The sequence below is a fragment of the Poeciliopsis prolifica genome, unplaced genomic scaffold, assembly GCF_027474105.1.
Source record: "Poeciliopsis prolifica strain line A6 unplaced genomic scaffold, Auburn_PproV2 SCAFFOLD004, whole genome shotgun sequence".
Lineage (NCBI taxonomy): Eukaryota > Metazoa > Chordata > Actinopteri > Cyprinodontiformes > Poeciliidae > Poeciliopsis > Poeciliopsis prolifica.
In genome coordinates, this window is record NW_026562379.1 from 10,924,518 (window position 1) to 10,944,049 (window position 19,532).

General features: G+C 38.2%; 1 protein-coding gene and 1 long non-coding RNA gene across 3 annotated transcripts in view; one reads left to right on the forward strand and one right to left on the reverse strand.

Moving 5' to 3' along the window:
- LOC129359376 (endothelin-converting enzyme-like 1) overlaps positions 1 to 19,532 on the reverse strand; it is a 55,777-nt gene that overhangs the window by 28,530 nt on the left and 7,715 nt on the right. The window contains exons 2-7 of one of the 2 annotated variants that reach the window (XM_055028957.1): positions 18,367 to 18,549; positions 17,408 to 18,276; positions 16,178 to 16,246; positions 15,033 to 15,143; positions 14,846 to 14,938; positions 12,761 to 12,885 (exon numbers count right to left, since the gene is read on the reverse strand). In XM_055028957.1, the coding sequence (XP_054884932.1) occupies positions 12,761 to 12,885; positions 14,846 to 14,938; positions 15,033 to 15,143; positions 16,178 to 16,246; positions 17,408 to 18,259 (1,250 nt within the window). In that variant the 5' untranslated portion in view covers positions 18,260 to 18,276; positions 18,367 to 18,549. Of the gene's footprint in view, positions 1 to 12,760; positions 12,886 to 14,845; positions 14,939 to 15,032; positions 15,144 to 16,177; positions 16,247 to 17,407; positions 18,550 to 19,532 lie in introns of both variants that reach the window. The other variant, XM_055028956.1, reaches the window with a different exon arrangement.
- LOC129359377 (uncharacterized) lies at positions 2,526 to 5,143 on the forward strand. Its single transcript, XR_008605889.1, has 4 exons — positions 2,526 to 2,689; positions 3,651 to 3,677; positions 4,310 to 4,400; positions 4,563 to 5,143. It is a non-coding gene; the product is annotated as an uncharacterized LOC129359377 (long non-coding RNA).

Below are 19,532 nucleotides of genomic sequence, written 5' to 3' on the forward strand. Positions count from 1 at the left end.
ACAACTCAAATTCTGCACCTTGGAAAGCAAGTCGGCTGCTCTCAGGACGCACCGCAGTTTGCTTTTTGCCAAGGGGCAGTTCTTCGAGATGCTATCATCCACCTTTTTCAGGGAGCACCGTGGGGATCATGTTCTTTGATTTCCCCGGTGCTTATGACACAATTTAGCCAGAAAATACAGGTGGATGTCTCTACACCTTATTCACTACCTGACAGAAAGGCTTCTGTGTTTAAAACAGACAGGTTGTGCATTATAGAGGGCGATCCCTCGCTCCAGAGGATCATTAAAGCTTGTACAGTCTGGTCATTTACTGAACATACTGATGACCCTGGAGCTGTGGGCTTTGACATAGCTGAGTACCAAATTAGTGGAGAGCTTTGTGTCATCATGAGAATACAATCACCTTATCTGGGAATGTGAAAAAAGCAAGCTTGTCTTATTAAAAGAAGGATCGTTTTCATCTTAAAGGGCGGGTATAATGTAAAATCCACTTTTTTAAGCTTTACGTCATGCTGTAGTGTTATTTTCTCAAAAACATACTTTAGTGTTGTTTCGATTCTTCCATGCATGTTTGAGAAATCCTCTAGCAACCATTCAGGGGTACATAAATCCTTAGCAGAGCTTTGTGAAAAAAAAGTTGCCTATTTCCACAAAGCTACTCCTGGGAGCTTCAGTCTCTAGTTGAACTTTCACCACACACAGCACTCCTGTCATGTCATTCCCACACTCGGCTCCTCCAGACGAGTAGCAGTAATAATTAGGAATCACATAGTGAAGCTGCTCATTGAGCTCTCAAGAACAATTGTAGACAGCATTAATGAACAGTTTAGTGATAACACACTGAAGGTGTAGTGTTGGAAAGTGTACAAGCTCCTTAAAGAGACAGAGGCCCAATTTTAAAATGTCAGATACGGCTATGATGTAAAGTCAGATTTCTTTCAAGTAATTTTTGATGCATACAAGATATATGCATAACAACTGGTGGTGATATAGTTACTTTATTGTGCATTATGTGCCTGGAAAATACATAATATCCTCCGTTAAGAGGAAAGGTGCAGCTGTTCACCTGGACAACAGCTTAGAGAGAAAATGAAACACTGAGATGCCTTGTTTCCTCCAAGTGGTACAGCATGGATCAGTGCGGTTTGGTACACTATTTCCACTGCACTAGTGAGACTCTCACTGGGCCGGTGAGTTTAAAGCAGAGTGTGACGTGATGCACAAATGACCCTGGAGCTGTGGGGTCAAGCACTGAAATTTTTCTGATTCCAAGAACCCAAGTAGCGCTGCATTGATTATACTGTTCTATTGTCCTACAACAGAAAAGGGCCAAGGACAATGACAGCGTACTGGACCACACTGACCCATGCCGTACTGGTCAGTGGGAAGTGTTACAAATGTTTTAAAGAAAGAGCAAGAAAGAGTCTACATCTGAGGTTTAGGATTTTTAATGTTTAGTGGAACAATCTGATAAAACTTTGGCTCTGTGCTGTAGGCGACTCTGGAGTCTCTAGCAATAGTAGAAAGATGAATGTATTTTACACTGTAAAAAAGGAACCTCAGGGGTGATCACATTAACAAAAGAATATCATGTACTGTTAACTAAATAATTGCATGTTTGAGCCAAAACCATGATACAATCATGTTGCATAAACAAGATATTCCACAACTTCAACGTTTATAAAATTGAATCATGTTGAGCGAACATGATTCATTATAGTCAGACCTATCCTATGCTGAAGACCACGAGTGAGATCACGCGATATCACGCAAGTTCACGCAAGATTACGGGAAATCACGGGATATCACGCGAGAATACGCGAGACAATCGGTTTTTTCTCGCAAATGGAATAAAATGTATTCAAGGTGAGATAACGTGATTCAATTACGTCAGCTAGATCTTCCGCCAAAAAAAAAAGAACGTCGGGGCGTATTACATTAACAAAAAAATATCATGTACCTTTCACACAATAATGTTGGGTTTGAAGCGAAAACGTGATAAAATCATGTTGGATAAACAAGATATTCCACGACTTCACATTTATAAAATTGAATCATGTTGAGCTAACATGATTCATTATATTTAGACTGATATTGTGCTGACGACAACGAGTGAGATCACGGGATATCACGCGAGAACACGCGAGACAATCGGTTTTTTTCTCTCAACTGGACTAACGTGATTGAATGACGTTATCTCAACTTGAATACATCTAATTCCTCAAGCTCCCAGGCGTCTACCAGAGGCCTGGGAGCTTGATGGTCCTGCGCAGTATCTTGGCTGTGCCAAGATATATATATATATATATATATATATATATATATATATATATATATATATATATATATATATATATATATATATATATATATATATATATATATATATATGTGTGTGTGTGTGTGTGTGGGGGGGGGTGTGTGTGTGTGTGTGTGTGTGTGTGTGTGTATGTGTGTGGTTTTTTTATTTTATTCAATATCAATATTTGTCAAAGTTAATCTAATAAAAAAAAAACACAGTGACGTCAGTTCCAAAGCGCTATTGTGTCAGACTCATCTCCCGCTGAAGAGGATCCAGCGACATCAAGAGATTACGGAAAATCACGCGAGATAACTGGCTTGCACCTTGTTGGGTTTTTTCAAGGGCAGAGGGGAGATTCCTGGCGTGCATCTACTTAATTTGAAGAAGGTAAGAGTCAAACTATTTTCATCTAAATCCATATAAAAATATGTAACTTAAAATTTCTCTACCATTTGCACCATTTTCTACTTGTTCCATACTTGTGTCACATTATTTCATGTTCTGTAGATTAAGTCGGTTAGGTTAAGGCAGATAGCTTTTTGTTTACATTTATCGCCGCACCATGTTAGGTACATTCTGTGCGAAAAAAGTCTGCAGAGCCATATGTAGTGTAAGGGTCACAAAGCTGCCGCCAGAGACACAAATGGACCCCAGAAATGTCACAGTTTTGCTCCTCCTGAGCTCCCTGGAGGTTTAGTGGATTTTTAACAGACTGATCTAACATCAGTCTATTTCTAACTATTTTAATTCTATTTCAGTAATGTTACTATGGAGGTAAATGTAGATACACACACACACTTTGGTACCTTTCTATCATCATCGAGATTCTTAATTAATTATGGTAATAAAAAGTCCTACATTTCAGTCGGTGAAACCTGCAGAAAGCATTGCTTTCTGAGCTTTGTTAAATGTTCCTAAAATACCTGTTAGTTATGGATTTCTAGTATATTTTGTCAGGTTAAAACTCTCAATGGATTATTCATTATTACAGACTTGAGCTTTCTATTTTTTTCCTTTAAAATACATATTCCTCTGCTGTAAAGATGTTGGGGTTTTTTGGACTCTTCTTTGTTGTCCCCAAATAATTGTAGCTCAGAAACAATATTGAAGTTCATTGGTTTAATTTTGAAATGTTGATGTTTTTTGTGTTGATTGCATGTGCTCATTTTGACCTATGTTACTATTGCTTTCTACCATGTTCAATTCACCATTGTTCTGCACATATGTGCCTGCATGTGTCCAGTGGTTATATTCATGAGGCATTCAAGGGACTTGTACTAAAAAATAAAACTCAGTTCAGTATGAATTGCATATTTTAATGGCTGAAAATATATCTGATCTCTTTCAGAACATCACCTGTCTGTAATCCACCTGCGTGAGTTCTGGTCAAGGGGCTCATCGGCTATCAAGTTATAGATTTCAGTGGCTAATAGTAAGTTTTGCCAGATCTAAAGTGACTGAATGTAGGGTTAGTGTGCTTATAAAGCTAGGGTTCAGCTAAACATTTATTTGGCCAGTCTGTTTTATTTGTCTTTATTTGCGTGGGGATGTGGAAATGTAAGAAGTGTAGTCTCTCTCTGTCTCGTAGATATGACCTGTTAAAACATTTTACACTTAAACACCGGCATATGCGACGTTATCCATGCCCACACATAGACTGTCCATGTACTTGTAAGACATGGAATGCTTTGCATATTCATTTAAGTAGAAGGATATAGACTGTGTTGACCATTCTGTACTTTTCACATATTTCTTTGGTGATATATTCATGTCTTTATTTAAACATCTAACAGCTTCAGTTAGATGTTTAAATGAGATGTTAAACTCAATTTTAGTCATGGCATAATGAAGGGATACTAACAATTTTAAATATCTTTCAAATAGACTGCAAGCCACTGATCACTTTTGTTGTGACTTCCTTTGAATGTAGCTATGCTTTCAAGTGTGTGAACCTATACTGCTGGAGTTTTGAGATTGTTCTCTTTGTTTTTTGATCTGCATATTTAGGAAGACACTGCTGAGGTCAGACGAGAGTGCATCCTCAAAGGTCTGTGTGTACCTAAATGAAGATCCAGAGAAGCTGGTGAGGGAGTACATGGTATGTTAAATTGTTTTTTGTTTACAATAGAACTCCTAAGAGTTGTTAAAATACTTTCACCAACTAAGGTCCATGAGTGACTCAATCAATGTCAGTCTTAATTTATTTATTTAATTACATGTGAATTGTCTCCCCCCCAATACCCTTCCCTAACTCCCTTAGGACGTTGATGAATGTGCAGAAATGGCCAAAGCCGAGACTGTCCTCGGAATCGTCATTTGAGCAGAGGGTGCCGATGCACATCTGGATGTTGGGATTGTCCTGGAGGAGGTGGAAGTTATGAACAGCTTGGGCAGTGTATCTTCTGCAATAGTGATGCTGCTGGGACTAATCTACGCACTAAACTTGAGCTACCCTCAAGTTTAGTGCGTTCAGCACTCAACTTGCTCAGTAATTCAAGCATACCTTTGAAGTAATACAGAAAATAATAATGAAATTGGATGGAAAGAACTTATCAAAGAAAGCACAAGTTCTCAATATGAAACTCGCTGCTAAGTTGAGCAAAGTTTCATATGGAAAATGAGTGTTTAAAGTCTGCAGTAGAAAAGATTTATATTGTTACAGTTCTCTAAGTTGAGCAACTATACTGACATGTTTTATGTTGTAAAGAATTGGCTGGGAAATGAAACTGTAACCTTTTTGTAGTTGTTTTTTTTTATTTCAATGTCCAACTCGGCTGTGTTTTGTGCTGTGTAAAAAAACGATGTATAACAATTCTGAAAATACAATTGTGTTGTACCTTTTCTAATTGTTGAGTGTTTTTCCTACACTTTCACCTAGTGCTATCTTAAAATGCTTCATTAACACTTGAAAATATGTCTTTGAATTAACGTCATGAAATAATGGAAAGGATTTCCACACGATTAACTAGCTGTCTTTTAGCATGAAGCATATTTGTTGAGCTAACTTACTTTTAGTGAGTTGGACCTACTGAATCAGGTAGTGTGAAGGTACCACTGTAAAATAAGGTGGTTTCAACTAGATTTACATTCATCTTAATGAAGTAACATCAATGATTTGGTCCTAAACATTGCAGATTAGTTGGGCTGGCTGTATTGCATTACATTGGGTCACGCTATAGTAACTGAGTTAAAGGAACCTTTAAAAAATATGTTGAGTCAACACATTTCATTTGAATTTGAATAACCATAATGAATGGAGTAGAGCCAACTCATTTGATTTATAATCATCCATTGCATTACCATAATTCTGGTTAAGCCAACATATTTGGTTTAAATTAGAACAACCTTAATGAATTATGTTTTGCCAACTCATTTAATTTATATAAGAATAACCACAATATATTACGTTGAGCCAACATGTTTGATTTAGAATCACCCATTGAATCACCATTGTAACAAGTGGAGCCAACACATTTGCTTTACATTGGAATAATCTTAATAAATTAGGTTGACCTAACACATTTGCTTTAAATAGGAGTAACACAAGTACATGGTGCTGAAATAAAGCAAAGTAATCAGGTGGAAATCCTTTCCATAATTTTTTTATGTTCATCCAATGACTTATTTTTTTCAGTGTAGCAATGTAGAGCAACAATTAACTTGAACTCCTGATTGAAAATTATTTTATCTACTTAATTTAAGAGGTGAGTGAAGTATTTATTCTAGAGTATTTTTGTTTGTCTTGCACAAGCTGCATTGTACCACAGCTTCCACTCAGCAGCAAAATGTCAGACTTGTAATTTTTATATTAAAAAAAGATCAATGCTAACCATCTTTGTGAACTTTCATATGTTCAACATTGCTCTACACTGATTTAAAGGAATCAAAACTTTCAAGCACAAACTCCTCATATAGTTGCAATAAGAAGGTAACCTTGAATGCATGTCTTAGAAAGTTTTCTTATGTTTTATAAAAAGAAAAAAAAAAATCAGACAAAATGAAAATAGTACTTTTGTTATAAGGACATTGAGTTTGTTTAATTAAGTTATTTAAGGTTCTAAATTACACAACTAAGACACAAGAGTTACCAATTCTATTATCTTAGTCTGTCTAAAATTCCAACAATTTATCTTTTAGGAATCAGAACCAGGTAAAAGAAAAAAAAACAGTTCTGCAGTTCACAGAGAATGATATGTAAGAAAATATTCATTGTTACAGGAAGCTGAGAGAGAAAAGAAAGATTTGCACATAAGGAAGGAGTGGCAGAGACAAACTGCAGATAGAGTGAAAGGAGAGTTTGCTTGGGAAATGAAAAAGAACTGAAAGGAAAAAGATTTTATCAGAAAGAGTTGTGGCAGATGCAGAGAGAGGTTTGGAAAGTAGAAAGACAGATGGGCACAACGGGAGGAGCAGATGATTGGAGAAAAAGTTTGAAGAGGATAAGAAAGAGGGGGAGAAAACTGAGTCAGGAGGACTGAGGAGGAGTCAGAAAGAGGGTAAGGTCCAACATGCATGGTTTGGTACATATTCAGTGCATGTTTTTACAAATTCTAAAAATAATTTGACTCAATTACACTCGCAAATTCAAAACTTTTAAAGAGTAGAAAAGACTGGCGATTTGGTTAGATTTATTGAAATGTAGAAGGTGGCATAAACAGGCATAGCCTATGTCTGCGTTATTATACAATACAGCCACTTGATAATGGTCAGTGTTGAAGTTTGGAAATTGAAAAAAAAATTATACGGTTTTCATATTTTAACAACTGTCTGTACTTCCAACTTGCATTTTATAGATGTGAGAAGTTTTGGCAAAGCGAGCTACATACCTTATTGCTACTGAACGATGTACACTGACAGAGTTCTGGTTCATCCAATCTTTGTTTCACCACTATAGCTGCATGAGAAACCTTGATGTTCCCAAAAGGCCAAGTTCAATCAAAGCTGGCACTCTGCTCTAGAAAACAAGCGTCTTCTGAAGCTTCACAAGAGTTTCACCAACCAGACAAGCACAGGAAGAAAGGAAAAAAACTACCAAACACTCTGCAGTTTACCAGTGATCATTTTATGCAACTAAGGCTGGGGAGAGTCAAGTTTTCCAAGGTGATGAATGCATCCTTTGAGCACAAAGTGTTTGTACCTCTAAACCGGAACCCATTTCTGCCAAACGTTGACTGAGTGATAAAATGGAAAAAGCATACTGTCAGTTAGACACTCCTGGCGAAAACAAATGACAGGCAGAGAGGGATGATTGAAATGTAGAGAAGAACTCATTACAAAAGCCATCAAGAGGGATGGATGGTTGAACAGCTGAGAGGCAGCATCGGTAAACAACAGGGTACCAGACCTAGCATTACAAGAGGAGTTAAACAAGCCTAATAGTTGTGAAAGCAGGGATGGTACCGCACTAAGCAAACTGGATTATCCTTTAATATCTGGGCAAAACAACCAACAAAACAACAACATTTTAAGATAACATGCACATAATTGACAAAAGGAGAGCAAAATAAAACAAAAAACAAAAATTAAGTTGAAATCACATCAAGATAACATCAAATTTGCCCTAGAAAAAAAAAAAAGTTTTGTGGAGGGCAACTCAGTTTATTTATAAGAAAACTAATTCACAACAAATACTTTCTCAAAGCATTTTACAAAAAATCCCAATTTTTCTTCAGTCATGCATTCAAATTAATTCTAGTTATCAAACAGTACAGTATGCTACATTAATTCTTCAAAGTAACTAAAAAAGTTTCTAATGAAACCCAGTACACCGCAACCAAGCATTAACTTGCAGCATTCGCTGCTTTTCTTCTATACGATATTAATGACTCATTTCCGTGTAACACCTCCATGTATGACAGTATTTACACGTATCTTGGTTTACCCGGAAACCCCCCCCAAAAAGCAGGGAGACAGAATGCAGTGTCAATTACGTCTTGAGATTGTAAATGATAGGGAATTGATACTTTTGACTATTTATTTACTGATGTATCTGCTGTTTTTATACTTCTGCAAAATGTGATTTTCTCTTAATAAAATTTCCTGATAATGTGCAGACACTTGTGCAGCTGTCTACAAAGATAGGTGACATCCTGTGTAAATACTCAAACGCAGCTTTCTTAAAGAGTTACAAATATGGAATGCATTTTGTACTTGTGTACTTGTTTTTGCTGTTGAATTATCATTACGATGACACGCCTATGCTTAGAAGTGAATGAATGTTGCAAGACCTTGTTGGAGTTGGCCTGTTGGAGTTAGCTCATCTGACGCACGTAAGTCTGACACGCTTCTCCCCTGTCTGCAGAAAGACAAGTTTTTGGGTCCTAGTGATTCTTTCAGAGTTTATTTGAATAATAAACCCAACAGTAAATATTAGTTAATTTTCCACAAATTGCAGAATACTGTGAATGGGGTCCATAAAGATTATCTTGTCTTGTGAACAAGCCAGGCTGTCAGCTGGCCTGCAGTAAAGCAGTCATAATTAAAGCAAACAGCATGTACAAAAAATTGACGAGAATCTGTGCAAACAGATAAACTTTATTACATTTGAAAGTAAGTTTCAGCTTTACTGAAATTTCTTTTTTTTCACATGCAACCACTGTGCTTTAAATAAAAATGTGTTTGGAGAAGCTGGTGTAGCCATATTTAGCAAAATAATAATAATAATAATAATAATAATAATAATAATAATAATAATAATAATAATAATAATAATAATAATCATCTAATCTCTGTAAACAAGACTAAAAAGCAAGCTTCCGAAAAATACTCATGTTGATTTTTAAGTGCACTTTGATAAGTGCAGGATGCCTTTAAAGGAGCAGCTCGTTGCCTCACGAAATACAAATTCTCATATTTGGATGAAACCGAGCAGCTAATGTATGTCAAGTCCACATGACGCCATTAAGACAGTCATCTTCCACAGAACTTACATTCAATGTTCAAGTCATCCACAGATGAAATTGCTCAGCCTTTTTATGAGAGTGCTGTCATTATGCAGTGAAAGGCTTTGTCTTTATTTTGATTATTGCAGACTATTGTGGATTGCCTGCATCAAAATTATTTTTGCAAAGTAAATGGAGCTTTTGGCCCAAATTCTTGTATTTTCACTGTGAAACCACAACTTCCCCCCCCATTTAATTTTTACTTGAATGCAGATGCTCCTGCTCTCCAGCTCAGCCGAGCAGGGTGAACCTTTTGATACTGCTTTACTCCAGCTGTCCCAGGGGTGAAAGACAACTTCTGCTTTCCAAGAAGGCATTCAGTTTCCTAAAAAGGGCTCAGACAGCAACATTTTCCAGTTGTAGCACAGCTGTCTCTCTCTGTTTCACAGACAACTCCAGCTATAAGGGGATTTGGAATATTGAGGCTTTGTTTACACAAGAACGCTGTCTGGAAACTGCTGGCATTTTCTGATGTCTATTGGGGAAATGTTCCAGAGTTACATGACTCTACATCACTGTAGATGAGACTAAGAACCCTTAAATCCAATGTCATGCCATGCCACTATCTGGCACTGTTATTGTAGCATCTGGTGAGAATTCTGCTTTGCCTCACGGGTCTGTTCAGTGTCTCCATTACCTGTGTGGCCTTTCACACCTGCAGAGAACTTCATCCGTCCATGGGGAGCATTTCCAAAAAGTTCTGGTTTCAAAAAGTGTCGATGTCAAAGACACCGATCACCAGTGACGTGTAAACAAGTGACTGGATCACAACAAAAATGTTAGTTTTATTGAGAACCAGCGTAGTGAAGCGTTTAGATTTGTAGCCTGAACTCTACCCAAAATTTGGGCTGGGTTGGGCAAAAATTATTTGCTTGATGGTTGGATCCGACTCGGGTTTCTGTGGTGACTTTATAAAACCCACAATACATCCAGCAAAGAGAAGACCAAACATAAATGCTCCATATAAAGTTGTGTTAATCTACTTCAGTCCTAGTAGGTGATTAGGAGAAGTAGGTACGATGCAGACATTCACTAGACTGTAGCGAATGTGTATAATGTACATACAGCTCAACTCCCATCAATCACACATCCCAGATGATTTGCACTTTACTCACCCTGAAGTTAGATCAAGTGACCAGATGGAGTTGGAAAATGTAAAACCAAAGATAAAAGGTAGAAACACCAGAAGTTACACTGTTTACTCAAGTTATGCTCTAAACAAAAGCAGCAAAATCTTAATATAATTTGTTTGGATCTATAATTAAAGCTAATTAGTCAGATCTGATTGGGTTTGGATGGGCTAGGCCTGATCTAAACTCTAGCTCAGTGTAAACGAGGCCAGAGAGGGACCATATCAAATTAGCTCAGAGGTTACATATTCAAGGACAAGAACCAATCAGATTCTTTCTTCAAAGAGCATAAGGAGAACCAAAACACACAGCAAAGCAAAAATATTGGTGAACATTCTGAACTCTACCAAGAAAAACAATACATTTTATTAACAGTGAATAATAATCCATATTTCTTAATATCCCTATAAGTTCGTATGTTGAAGTTGATCATGAGCAAAAGACTCAAGCTGCTTGTGACAAAATCATTTCGAAACCTTTTCAGATACAAAAGGTTTCTGCCGGTCTTTGTTATCTGCAAAGATTAGGCAAATTAGTCAGCTGACATTTCAAAACGCAATGATAACCACGATGACCTTTTTGAAATAGATCTGCTCATTCCAAGTATCAAAGTGCAGATGAATGATCACTGCAGAAATCTGAGTTATGGTTCTTTGTGCAGGTGAAGAACCGCTAAATGTCCAGTGACCTGTTTCTCCACCATCTCAGCAGGAAGATTTAGTGGACAGTCTTGCTTTTAAAAAACCCCATATCAGGTAAGAGTCCCATTTCTGCATTTGGTGTCAGTAATCTTCAAAATTAATATTATTTACTTCATTATTCATTATCCAATTCTTAACTCATAAAGCACAAATATTTGGTGCAGTTTGCCTGTTAAATTTTTTATTTTTAAATCTCATACTGCTCTTACAATTATTTGTCCTAACTATATATTTTTTGTCTTTAATTTGCAAACAGATTCCATTATATACATATAAATATATATTTTAAAGCAACAATCTCATTAGAATGAACTGGACAGAAAGACATTTCACACTATTGACTTGCTGGGTGAGTTTTCAGAATTTGATGTTAATTTTTAAAGCAGAGTTGAGTGTGACTGCTGAGTGGGCAAGAAAGAAACCAAACAAACAATCCGTGGCTAAAAGAAAAGAAGCACCAGTTTGGGGCATTGCATCCCCAAACTGAAGCATCAGTTTGGGGATGACTACACTGCAAAAACACTAAACCTTAACAAGTACTTTTGGTTTAGTTTCTACTGCAAATATCTTTGTATGCTTGAAATGATTGAAACTAACTCATAAGTAACTTTTCAGTAAAATACAAGAACTTGTTTTGTTTTATCAAACAACTTGACCTGTTTGTGCCACAGAGAGCACAAACAGGACAACAAAGAACTTTTTCCATTGATCACTTTGATAAGGTAATCTATTACTGCATTAGCTGATTAGTTTAGCTTCCATTAACAAAAGCCATCAGTCATCTCCAACCATAGGCTGACTTTTGTCAATTTCCAATTTCATATCATGACTTTAAGTGGAAATGTTTCTGGTAAATTGATTATATATCTTGTGTAAAAGCAATCAATATGTTATCCAGCCCCAGATTTGCACAAAATCAATCAGAAATTTCAGGATAAAACACTTGTAGGTATGGTTGAATCATTGAGAGGACATGAAGGAATGGCAGGACTAAATGAGACGGTAGCGTCATGAACCGGCCATTCATGAAATTACCAAAATGTCTAAAGCGGTTATGTTGTTACACAGACATGCATCCTGCCTCAGACAGAAATGACAAGCAAGAAATCCACCCGCCAGTCATGCAACCAGTCAGCCATGCATGGGGGCTGAGAGCCATTGTGTATATGTGTGGAGCAGTGTGACTATTGGCGAGCTGTCACTGGCTGAAACACACACCCTGACGTGCAGCAGCCCTCTAAGACCTCCCCTGAAGTCTGTCAAGAAGAAGGAGGTGAAAGTACATGCACAGGGGTCTGTTCATGTGCCTCTATCTGGGACTGCAGGAGATGTGGAAGGTGTAAGTGTAGATCAATAATAATCAGCTGCAGTAGAACTGGAAGTTCACCCAACAGTGACTCTCTCCAAACACGCACAAACATGAATACATACACAAATACATGCACAGCAGCACTAAAAAGCTAATCTATACATCTGTTGTGCTCCAAATGCCAGTGACAGGCCTCAACCACAGGCAGCCCACAAAACGCACGCACGCACGCTCGCACGCTCGCACACACACATATAAAACAACCCGACTGTAAACTGCATGAGTCTAATGAAATCAATTTTCCATACACTTCCCCACCATCATTGTACTCTCCCCCACCCTGGCTCCACACTTAGGACTGCTTTTACTTTCCTCACCTCTTTGAAGTGTTCTTGATGATGTCAGAGACTTTCTGTATGTAATCAGTGGCGAGCACCACGATCTCTTCGTCTTCAGAGAAGTTGTCGTGGAAAATTCGGTCCAACAATCGCTTCCAGTGAAGCTGTGGAAGAAATCCCAAAAGTCTTATTCCCTCTTAAAAATAGCAACTTTCTGTAAAGACCTTACTACTTGTATTTATTTACAGTCATATAAAACACATAACATGATTGTTTTTGTTATCAAACAGATCATTAAGTAGTGGCTATTGATTTTATTTATTCTAAACTATATTTACTCTTTATGTCTGTGTGATGTCAGCTCTTCAAATCCTCAAATATTTTGCACACAATAAAGCAGATTCTGGTTCTTCACATGCATATGGAGTTTGCGGTTTTCATAATATCCTTACTAATTGTGCTAATTGGTAATCTGAGACACTAATGACAGTTAATTGTTGTGCTTTTGTCTTAAAAAGGTTCAACCCTATTTTGGATCCAGTGCTCTCCCACATATGCAACATTACATCCACTCTGCTCCTAATATGCATAAGTAATAACAGCACATGGCACCTTTGAAAGCTCACAATTTCTGAGGTTGAAGTGGTTAGAAAAAAGTTGCTGGTAAATCAGAATCAAATAAAATTGGTATTGTAAGACAAAGCTTTTTTAAAAAAACAGAAATTGTCCACATTGTGATTGGTGATTATCCACAGCTGATCTTAATCTGCTCTGCTTCAGAAAACCCCAACATGATGTATCCAAAGTGATGAAAAAATGTCAACTATGTGTGCCACAAAGCCCCTTTTACTGATAACCAGGCATTTTTTCTAGTTCCAAGATGTTTTTGCATTATTGTGTTCTCACAGATTATTTTTGCTCTTTACAAGATGACAGAGAGAGTGGTGTATTCTTTAAAAATAGCATAAAATACTATCTCTTCTTGTTCTATTTGCTACCTCAAGCTGTCACTCAGCTTTTGTAAGACGCTTTTGTAACCCCCCATGAACTCTTCCCCCTTTTTTCAAAGCATTCACAGCCATTACTTCCCACCTTTGAAGTGTCCCCCAGCACTCCTTTTAATGTAACTTTGTTTTACAATATATGTTTGTATAAGTCCAAAAGACTTAGTATATCAGTGTGCTGCAGGCTTGCTACTGAGAAGACCAACCTGGCCAGTTAATGAGGTAGCAGCGAGGAACTAGTAATTCATTCCGAATAAATTGCTGCAACAAATTGCTTTTAAGAAGCATCATCCAATCTGCTACAGAACAGTCACGCTCTCTCGCACCCCCTTTATTGACACTTGAGTTAAGCCTTTGCAAAGTTTTTATTGTAGCTGTTGTTTGCTGATCTCCTTAAGATCAGCTCTGTATCTTTTGCCGAGTTTCCATTTCTTCCAAGTCAACTTTCATCCATCCTTTCCAAGCAAGGAGACACACCTCAAGAGACTCCTCCTTCCTTTCCCGCTGTTTTCCCCCTAACCTTTACCTCCTGTTTCTTTCCTCCTACTTCTCTCCGTTTCTCCTACTTCTCTCCGTTTCTGTGAATAACCCCCAATACGTCCTCATTTTCTCTGTTTCTTGAACATTTTGTTTCAATCTGTATCTCAGACTGCTTCCCTGCCACAGGTTTCAGAGCCACTTAGGCCTCTCTCTTTCTGTGTTCACTGTTTCTTAGTCATACACACGAACATCACTACACAAAATGCTCTCCTGGAACTCAAATTTTAAACCAGTTTTTATCAAAAACATCTGTATGTCCAGTGCTGTAAAAAACGTTTCCCCTATCCAAAATACCTTTTTTTTTTAAATTTTTTATTCAAATATACAATATAATTTTAATATTAGACCAAGATAACTCAATAGGGCTAATGTGCCTTAAACGATGAGGCTTGATTGGTTTGAGTAGCTTTTTTCTCAAAATAATCTTTAATCTTTGTCTGATTAAAAAAAAAGTTATCTGACAAAGTCTCATGACAAAAAAGAAAAAACTAAAAACAAGACAAATAAAATTTTCCTGCAGTATAGCTAAATATAATTTATATGTGTTGTCTGTGCGTGTGTTTGTGTGTGCTGCACTCACGCTAGGTGCGATGCGCTGCAGCTGCCTCAGAGTGATTCGGTTGTACATTGTGCTGATGTCTTTCCTTTGGTCATCATACTCCGACACAGTGATCTGTTGAAAGAAACACGTGGTTAAACAATGAAAATGCACAAGCACCAGCATGCATGATTGCACATGTGCAAAAGGCTATGCTCTTTCAGCTCACATTGGCCAGTTGGGTCTCCAGCTCTATAATCTCCTTGGACTTCTGTGTGGCATTGTGAGCTCCCAGCATGCTCAGCAGGCGCTCCATCAGGGCTTTGTACGCTGCCAGGATCTGGGAAATACAGTGACATCAGCGCTGAAGGACAGGAGGTGCCACAGCGACAGCAACAGTAATGACTGGTGGCGATGGTGATATGTGGCAAAATGGAAGGGATAACAAAAGCACAGTGGGTGAGGGATAACAGGTGGGTTGATGAAGAAGAATGAGGGGAGAGTCAGTTGGGCCAGATGGAGGGGCAAGAAAAGGCAGAGAGGATTTAGGGGGAAATGGTTGAATGAAGGGCAGCAGAGAAAACGATCAAGGCCAGTTTCAAAAACAACAATAAATATTACAGGTGAGGTTAGGAGGTCAAGAAAGAGTGGAGAATAAACTCTTAGTTCTCCTACAGCTCTCATCTTTTTCACAATTTGTTATAATGGGATCGCCAGCCTCTCGGTATTTATTTAGAATGTTGTTTAAAACCAGCTAAATTTTTGAAATGAAGAAAAAATTACTCACTGTTTATTTTTATTTAAAAAACTTCTTCTATATATAATACACCTCTTATGTATTTATAATCAGCTGCCCAACTCAACAGTTTGTGGTTGCTTTGAATTAAGGCAGTGATTTTTACCAGAAGGAAATGTGTGTGCAGGATACTGAGTTTAGGAAGGAATTCAGGACTTGACAAGATGTAGAGAGATGAACTGAGATGTTGTGTTTTAATCAGCCGCAGTAGTGAATGAAAAAAAAACCAGAAAAAAATATTTGTGTTAGTTGCTTCTCATTTTCTAAAAGTGTATTAGAAGAAAAGAGGATAAAACATATGTATGTCAAGCTTTTCAGATTTTTAAGAAATGGGACTTTTTTTCTTCCATGTTGTAATTAGGCAATCATGTTAGTCTGTCACTTAAAAACAGTCAAATGCATTGAAGTTTGTGCGTGAAGTGACAAAATGCGAAAATGTTGATGTTTCAAATTAATACTTTTGAAATGCACCGTGAAAAAGTAATTTGAGGAAACTAAGGGACTAAAATAGGTGAAATGAAGGAATTAAAATGAGGGGAAAAGATGAGAAGAGATAACAGAAGCAAAATTTTGTTCACCTTCACACTATCCTCATCCTGACCGAGGTAGAGGCTTCTCTCTGGCAGAGTGAGTCCCTCTTGATCAATCTACAAAATCACAAAAAAATAAAAAGTTAAGAATTCAATCTGATGTAAATTTAAGTATGTTTTTATCTGTTTCCCTGTAAGCACACCATAGGTGTACATTCAGATCTAGTCAGTGATTGAAAGCTTTGCTGTAACACCAACATTTTATTCGACACACTGAATGCCTACTGTCAGAATTATTCATAACATGTAATTAATAATTAACACAGTTAAGCAACTCTTATTTTCACACATCCGCCAAGATTAAGTCTTTGCAGTTAATTGGGGAAAACATGATTTGTGGATTTTGGTTGTTGTGTTATTTTCAGGTTAATTGAACCCTTGAGTTTCCCACAGGCCAAAGAATCCATTTGCCTATGAACTCTGAGATTTAATAATTGTTCATCATAACATATTCAAAATGTGACTGTGACTGGATCAAAATTACACAGCACCATATATCCAGGGGTGTAAGCCTCATTGAACGAGGTTTCATGTTAATAAAAGACAATTTTTCTACATAATGATGGATGTCAAAGTTGAAGTGGTGTCAAGGTGCGGTCACCATTAGCATAAGCTATGACAATTGGCCCACATACCTACCCCTGCCTGTTTTTATGTTTGAAACATTTATCTTCTTTAACTGACTAATTTAATAACTGGTAAATATGCTGACCTTACATGATCCATTTCTAGTCTTACTGGCTCAAAGTGCTGTTCCACTAGGCACTTTTCCCAGAAATGCTCTCTATACACACACAACCTGATGAACGTGTGGTGTGGGAATTTACAATTAAACTCACAATTTCATGTCATGATAACATCTGTATCAGAATTAACTATTGATTTTAAGCTAATTGGTGATTTCACAATTTTTATAAAAGGAATCTGGACTTGATCTTCAACCTCTGGATCAAAATGTAATCATGCTGACCAAACCGGACAATTTTGCACTGAACAGAGATTGCTATAACAAATCCTGAGATTCATAAAACTTGTAAACTTTTCCCTTCCTCACCAAAAAAATGATATTATGCATTTAAAACAGAGCTTTCTCAAGACAGTAGAACTTGATAAAGGAGATGATCATGCCAATTAAGTTCCTAAAGAGCCAATAAAAAGCCAACAGCACACAAGCACAGATAAGCAATTTACAAACCCTATTTAGTTTTCTGAGCTCACCCTGATAGCGTTCCTGGAGGAGTTTTTATCGTCCACATTGACGGTGAGGGAGAAGAAGACAGCAGTGCTAAAAACCCCCTGCGTCCTGTAGAGCAGCTCATTAAAATCTGGCCTCTGGGGGGCGTCCTCCTTCTCCCACCCAGCAGCGCCCGAAGGAGCTCCCTCCAGGTCCCATCCTCCGCAGCTGTCTAACACCTCTGTCATGGGTTTTGACCCCAGTTTGTCAATATCCTTGATGTTGATGCAGGACCGATAGAACTCCTTGACCTTCCGCTCTGCAGATTCTGGCCCATGTCTCTGAACCGGCTCCAGAAGGAGTTGCTGTAGCTTCTCCTCATTTTGCTCTCCAATAGCTGTGATAATGCCATAGCTGAGCTTGTCTTCGGGGATACCATGGCGCCTCAGCCAGCCTCCACAGGCAAAGGAATAGAAGTCCTGGCAAGGCTGTATGGTTATGTCAATATTGGCCTGAACGAAGCGAGTTGCCCGCATAAGGGAGCGTTTGTGTTGGCAATCCTGCCTGCAGTCCGTGTCATCAAGTGAAATGTATTTGAGAGCCAGCATGCTCCCCAGGATGAGACACATGCCTGCAGCAAAGACCAATGCAGACAGGAGACAATTCTCCCTCCTGCTCCAGCGAGGAAGGCCCCCGCTGCTGCTGTTGCCGCTCAGGTCTTTGTTTCGGCCGTTTGACCAGGTGTTGCCCCTTCCTCGGACCACATGGCGGTCCAGGCTGCCGCCTAGGTGAAGGGTCATGCCATTGCTGAGGATGTCACTGCTGTAGCGACCACCATATTTGATTTCCTGGAACTCATCGTAGTGGGCAGTTAGGGAGTATGTCTTCTCCATCATAAAAGACCAGGTGGTAACTGAAGGTCTTAGGAAATAAAAAGTTGGGATATTATCTTTTTCTGCCTTTAGAATAATGTCCTCCTGACTAAAGTGTGTCTAAAGCCTACCTTTCTTATTCTGATATTGCCCACTGTCTGCTTTTGAAGTCAAAGTCCTGTATTGAAAGAGACTTCCCTGTTGCAGAAGGAAACCTTCTGGTCCTGCTTCTGGTATCTTTCTTATCCACTTTCTCTCTGCACTCCTTCCATTTGTTCTCCTGTCCTCCTACTTGGCAATCAGTTTCAGGTCACCTGTCAATAAAAATAGAAATGAGACAGAGGAGGGCTGTAACTCACAAGAGAAATAGGAAATTGAATCCAACATCACAACAACAGAGAATGACAGAATAACATCCGTTTTGTCGCATCTTTCCCTTCTTTGTCTGCCTCTGTTTGTCAGCTCAAGCTGCTCAATTGATTAGTCCTAGTCATCCCTCAGGGGACACAGAGTATCCCTTGGGTGACTTAAAATTGCCTGCATATCACTGGGGATGGTGAGCAAAGACCTGGGCATCAGCTGGACCGTGGAGAGGTGTTACAATAACCATAACTTGACTGGTGTCAGTCCAAATTGATGTAAACTAATATTACTGCAGGGAGACCCAGACTTTATTGCCTCTGTCACATCAACAGGCACAGACAGACGTTCTCACCCTGCGCACCATTTATCAGACCAGCAAAGTTGCTTATTTGGGGTATTACACAAAAAATAGGCCATTTTCACAACAGGATGCATTGAGGACCTGGGTTAATTGGATGAAGGATGGACATTTTTATTCACCTTCATTTAGTTTTCTCAGCTCCTTCAGACTAGTGGCAGTAGCAGAAAGCAAACACCTGGTTAAACTGCATATCTGCTGAGCTGATCATACAGACTTCTTCTCAGTGAAACACTCCTAAGAATGCTGCTAAACTATGAATGAAAAAATGTTGCGATGGCGAGTTGAAGTTGGAGAGTCGCAAAAGAGCACAAAGAGACAGAGACCTAATTTCAGGGGTCAAATTTCTTTTAAATCATATTTGATATGTATGAAACATTTTTAAAACCAAAAGATAGCAGGGCGACCTTACTGTGCTATGGAATGGCAATATATATCTTGAAAACACATAATAGAGACCATTTAAGTTAATCAATCTCTTAACCACCGCTAGGCAGTTATGTCTGCAGCAGGACCTAAAACATCAATTTTATGTAATTGTAATTCTCAATTCTGCCACAGGACAGAGCGGTTTTC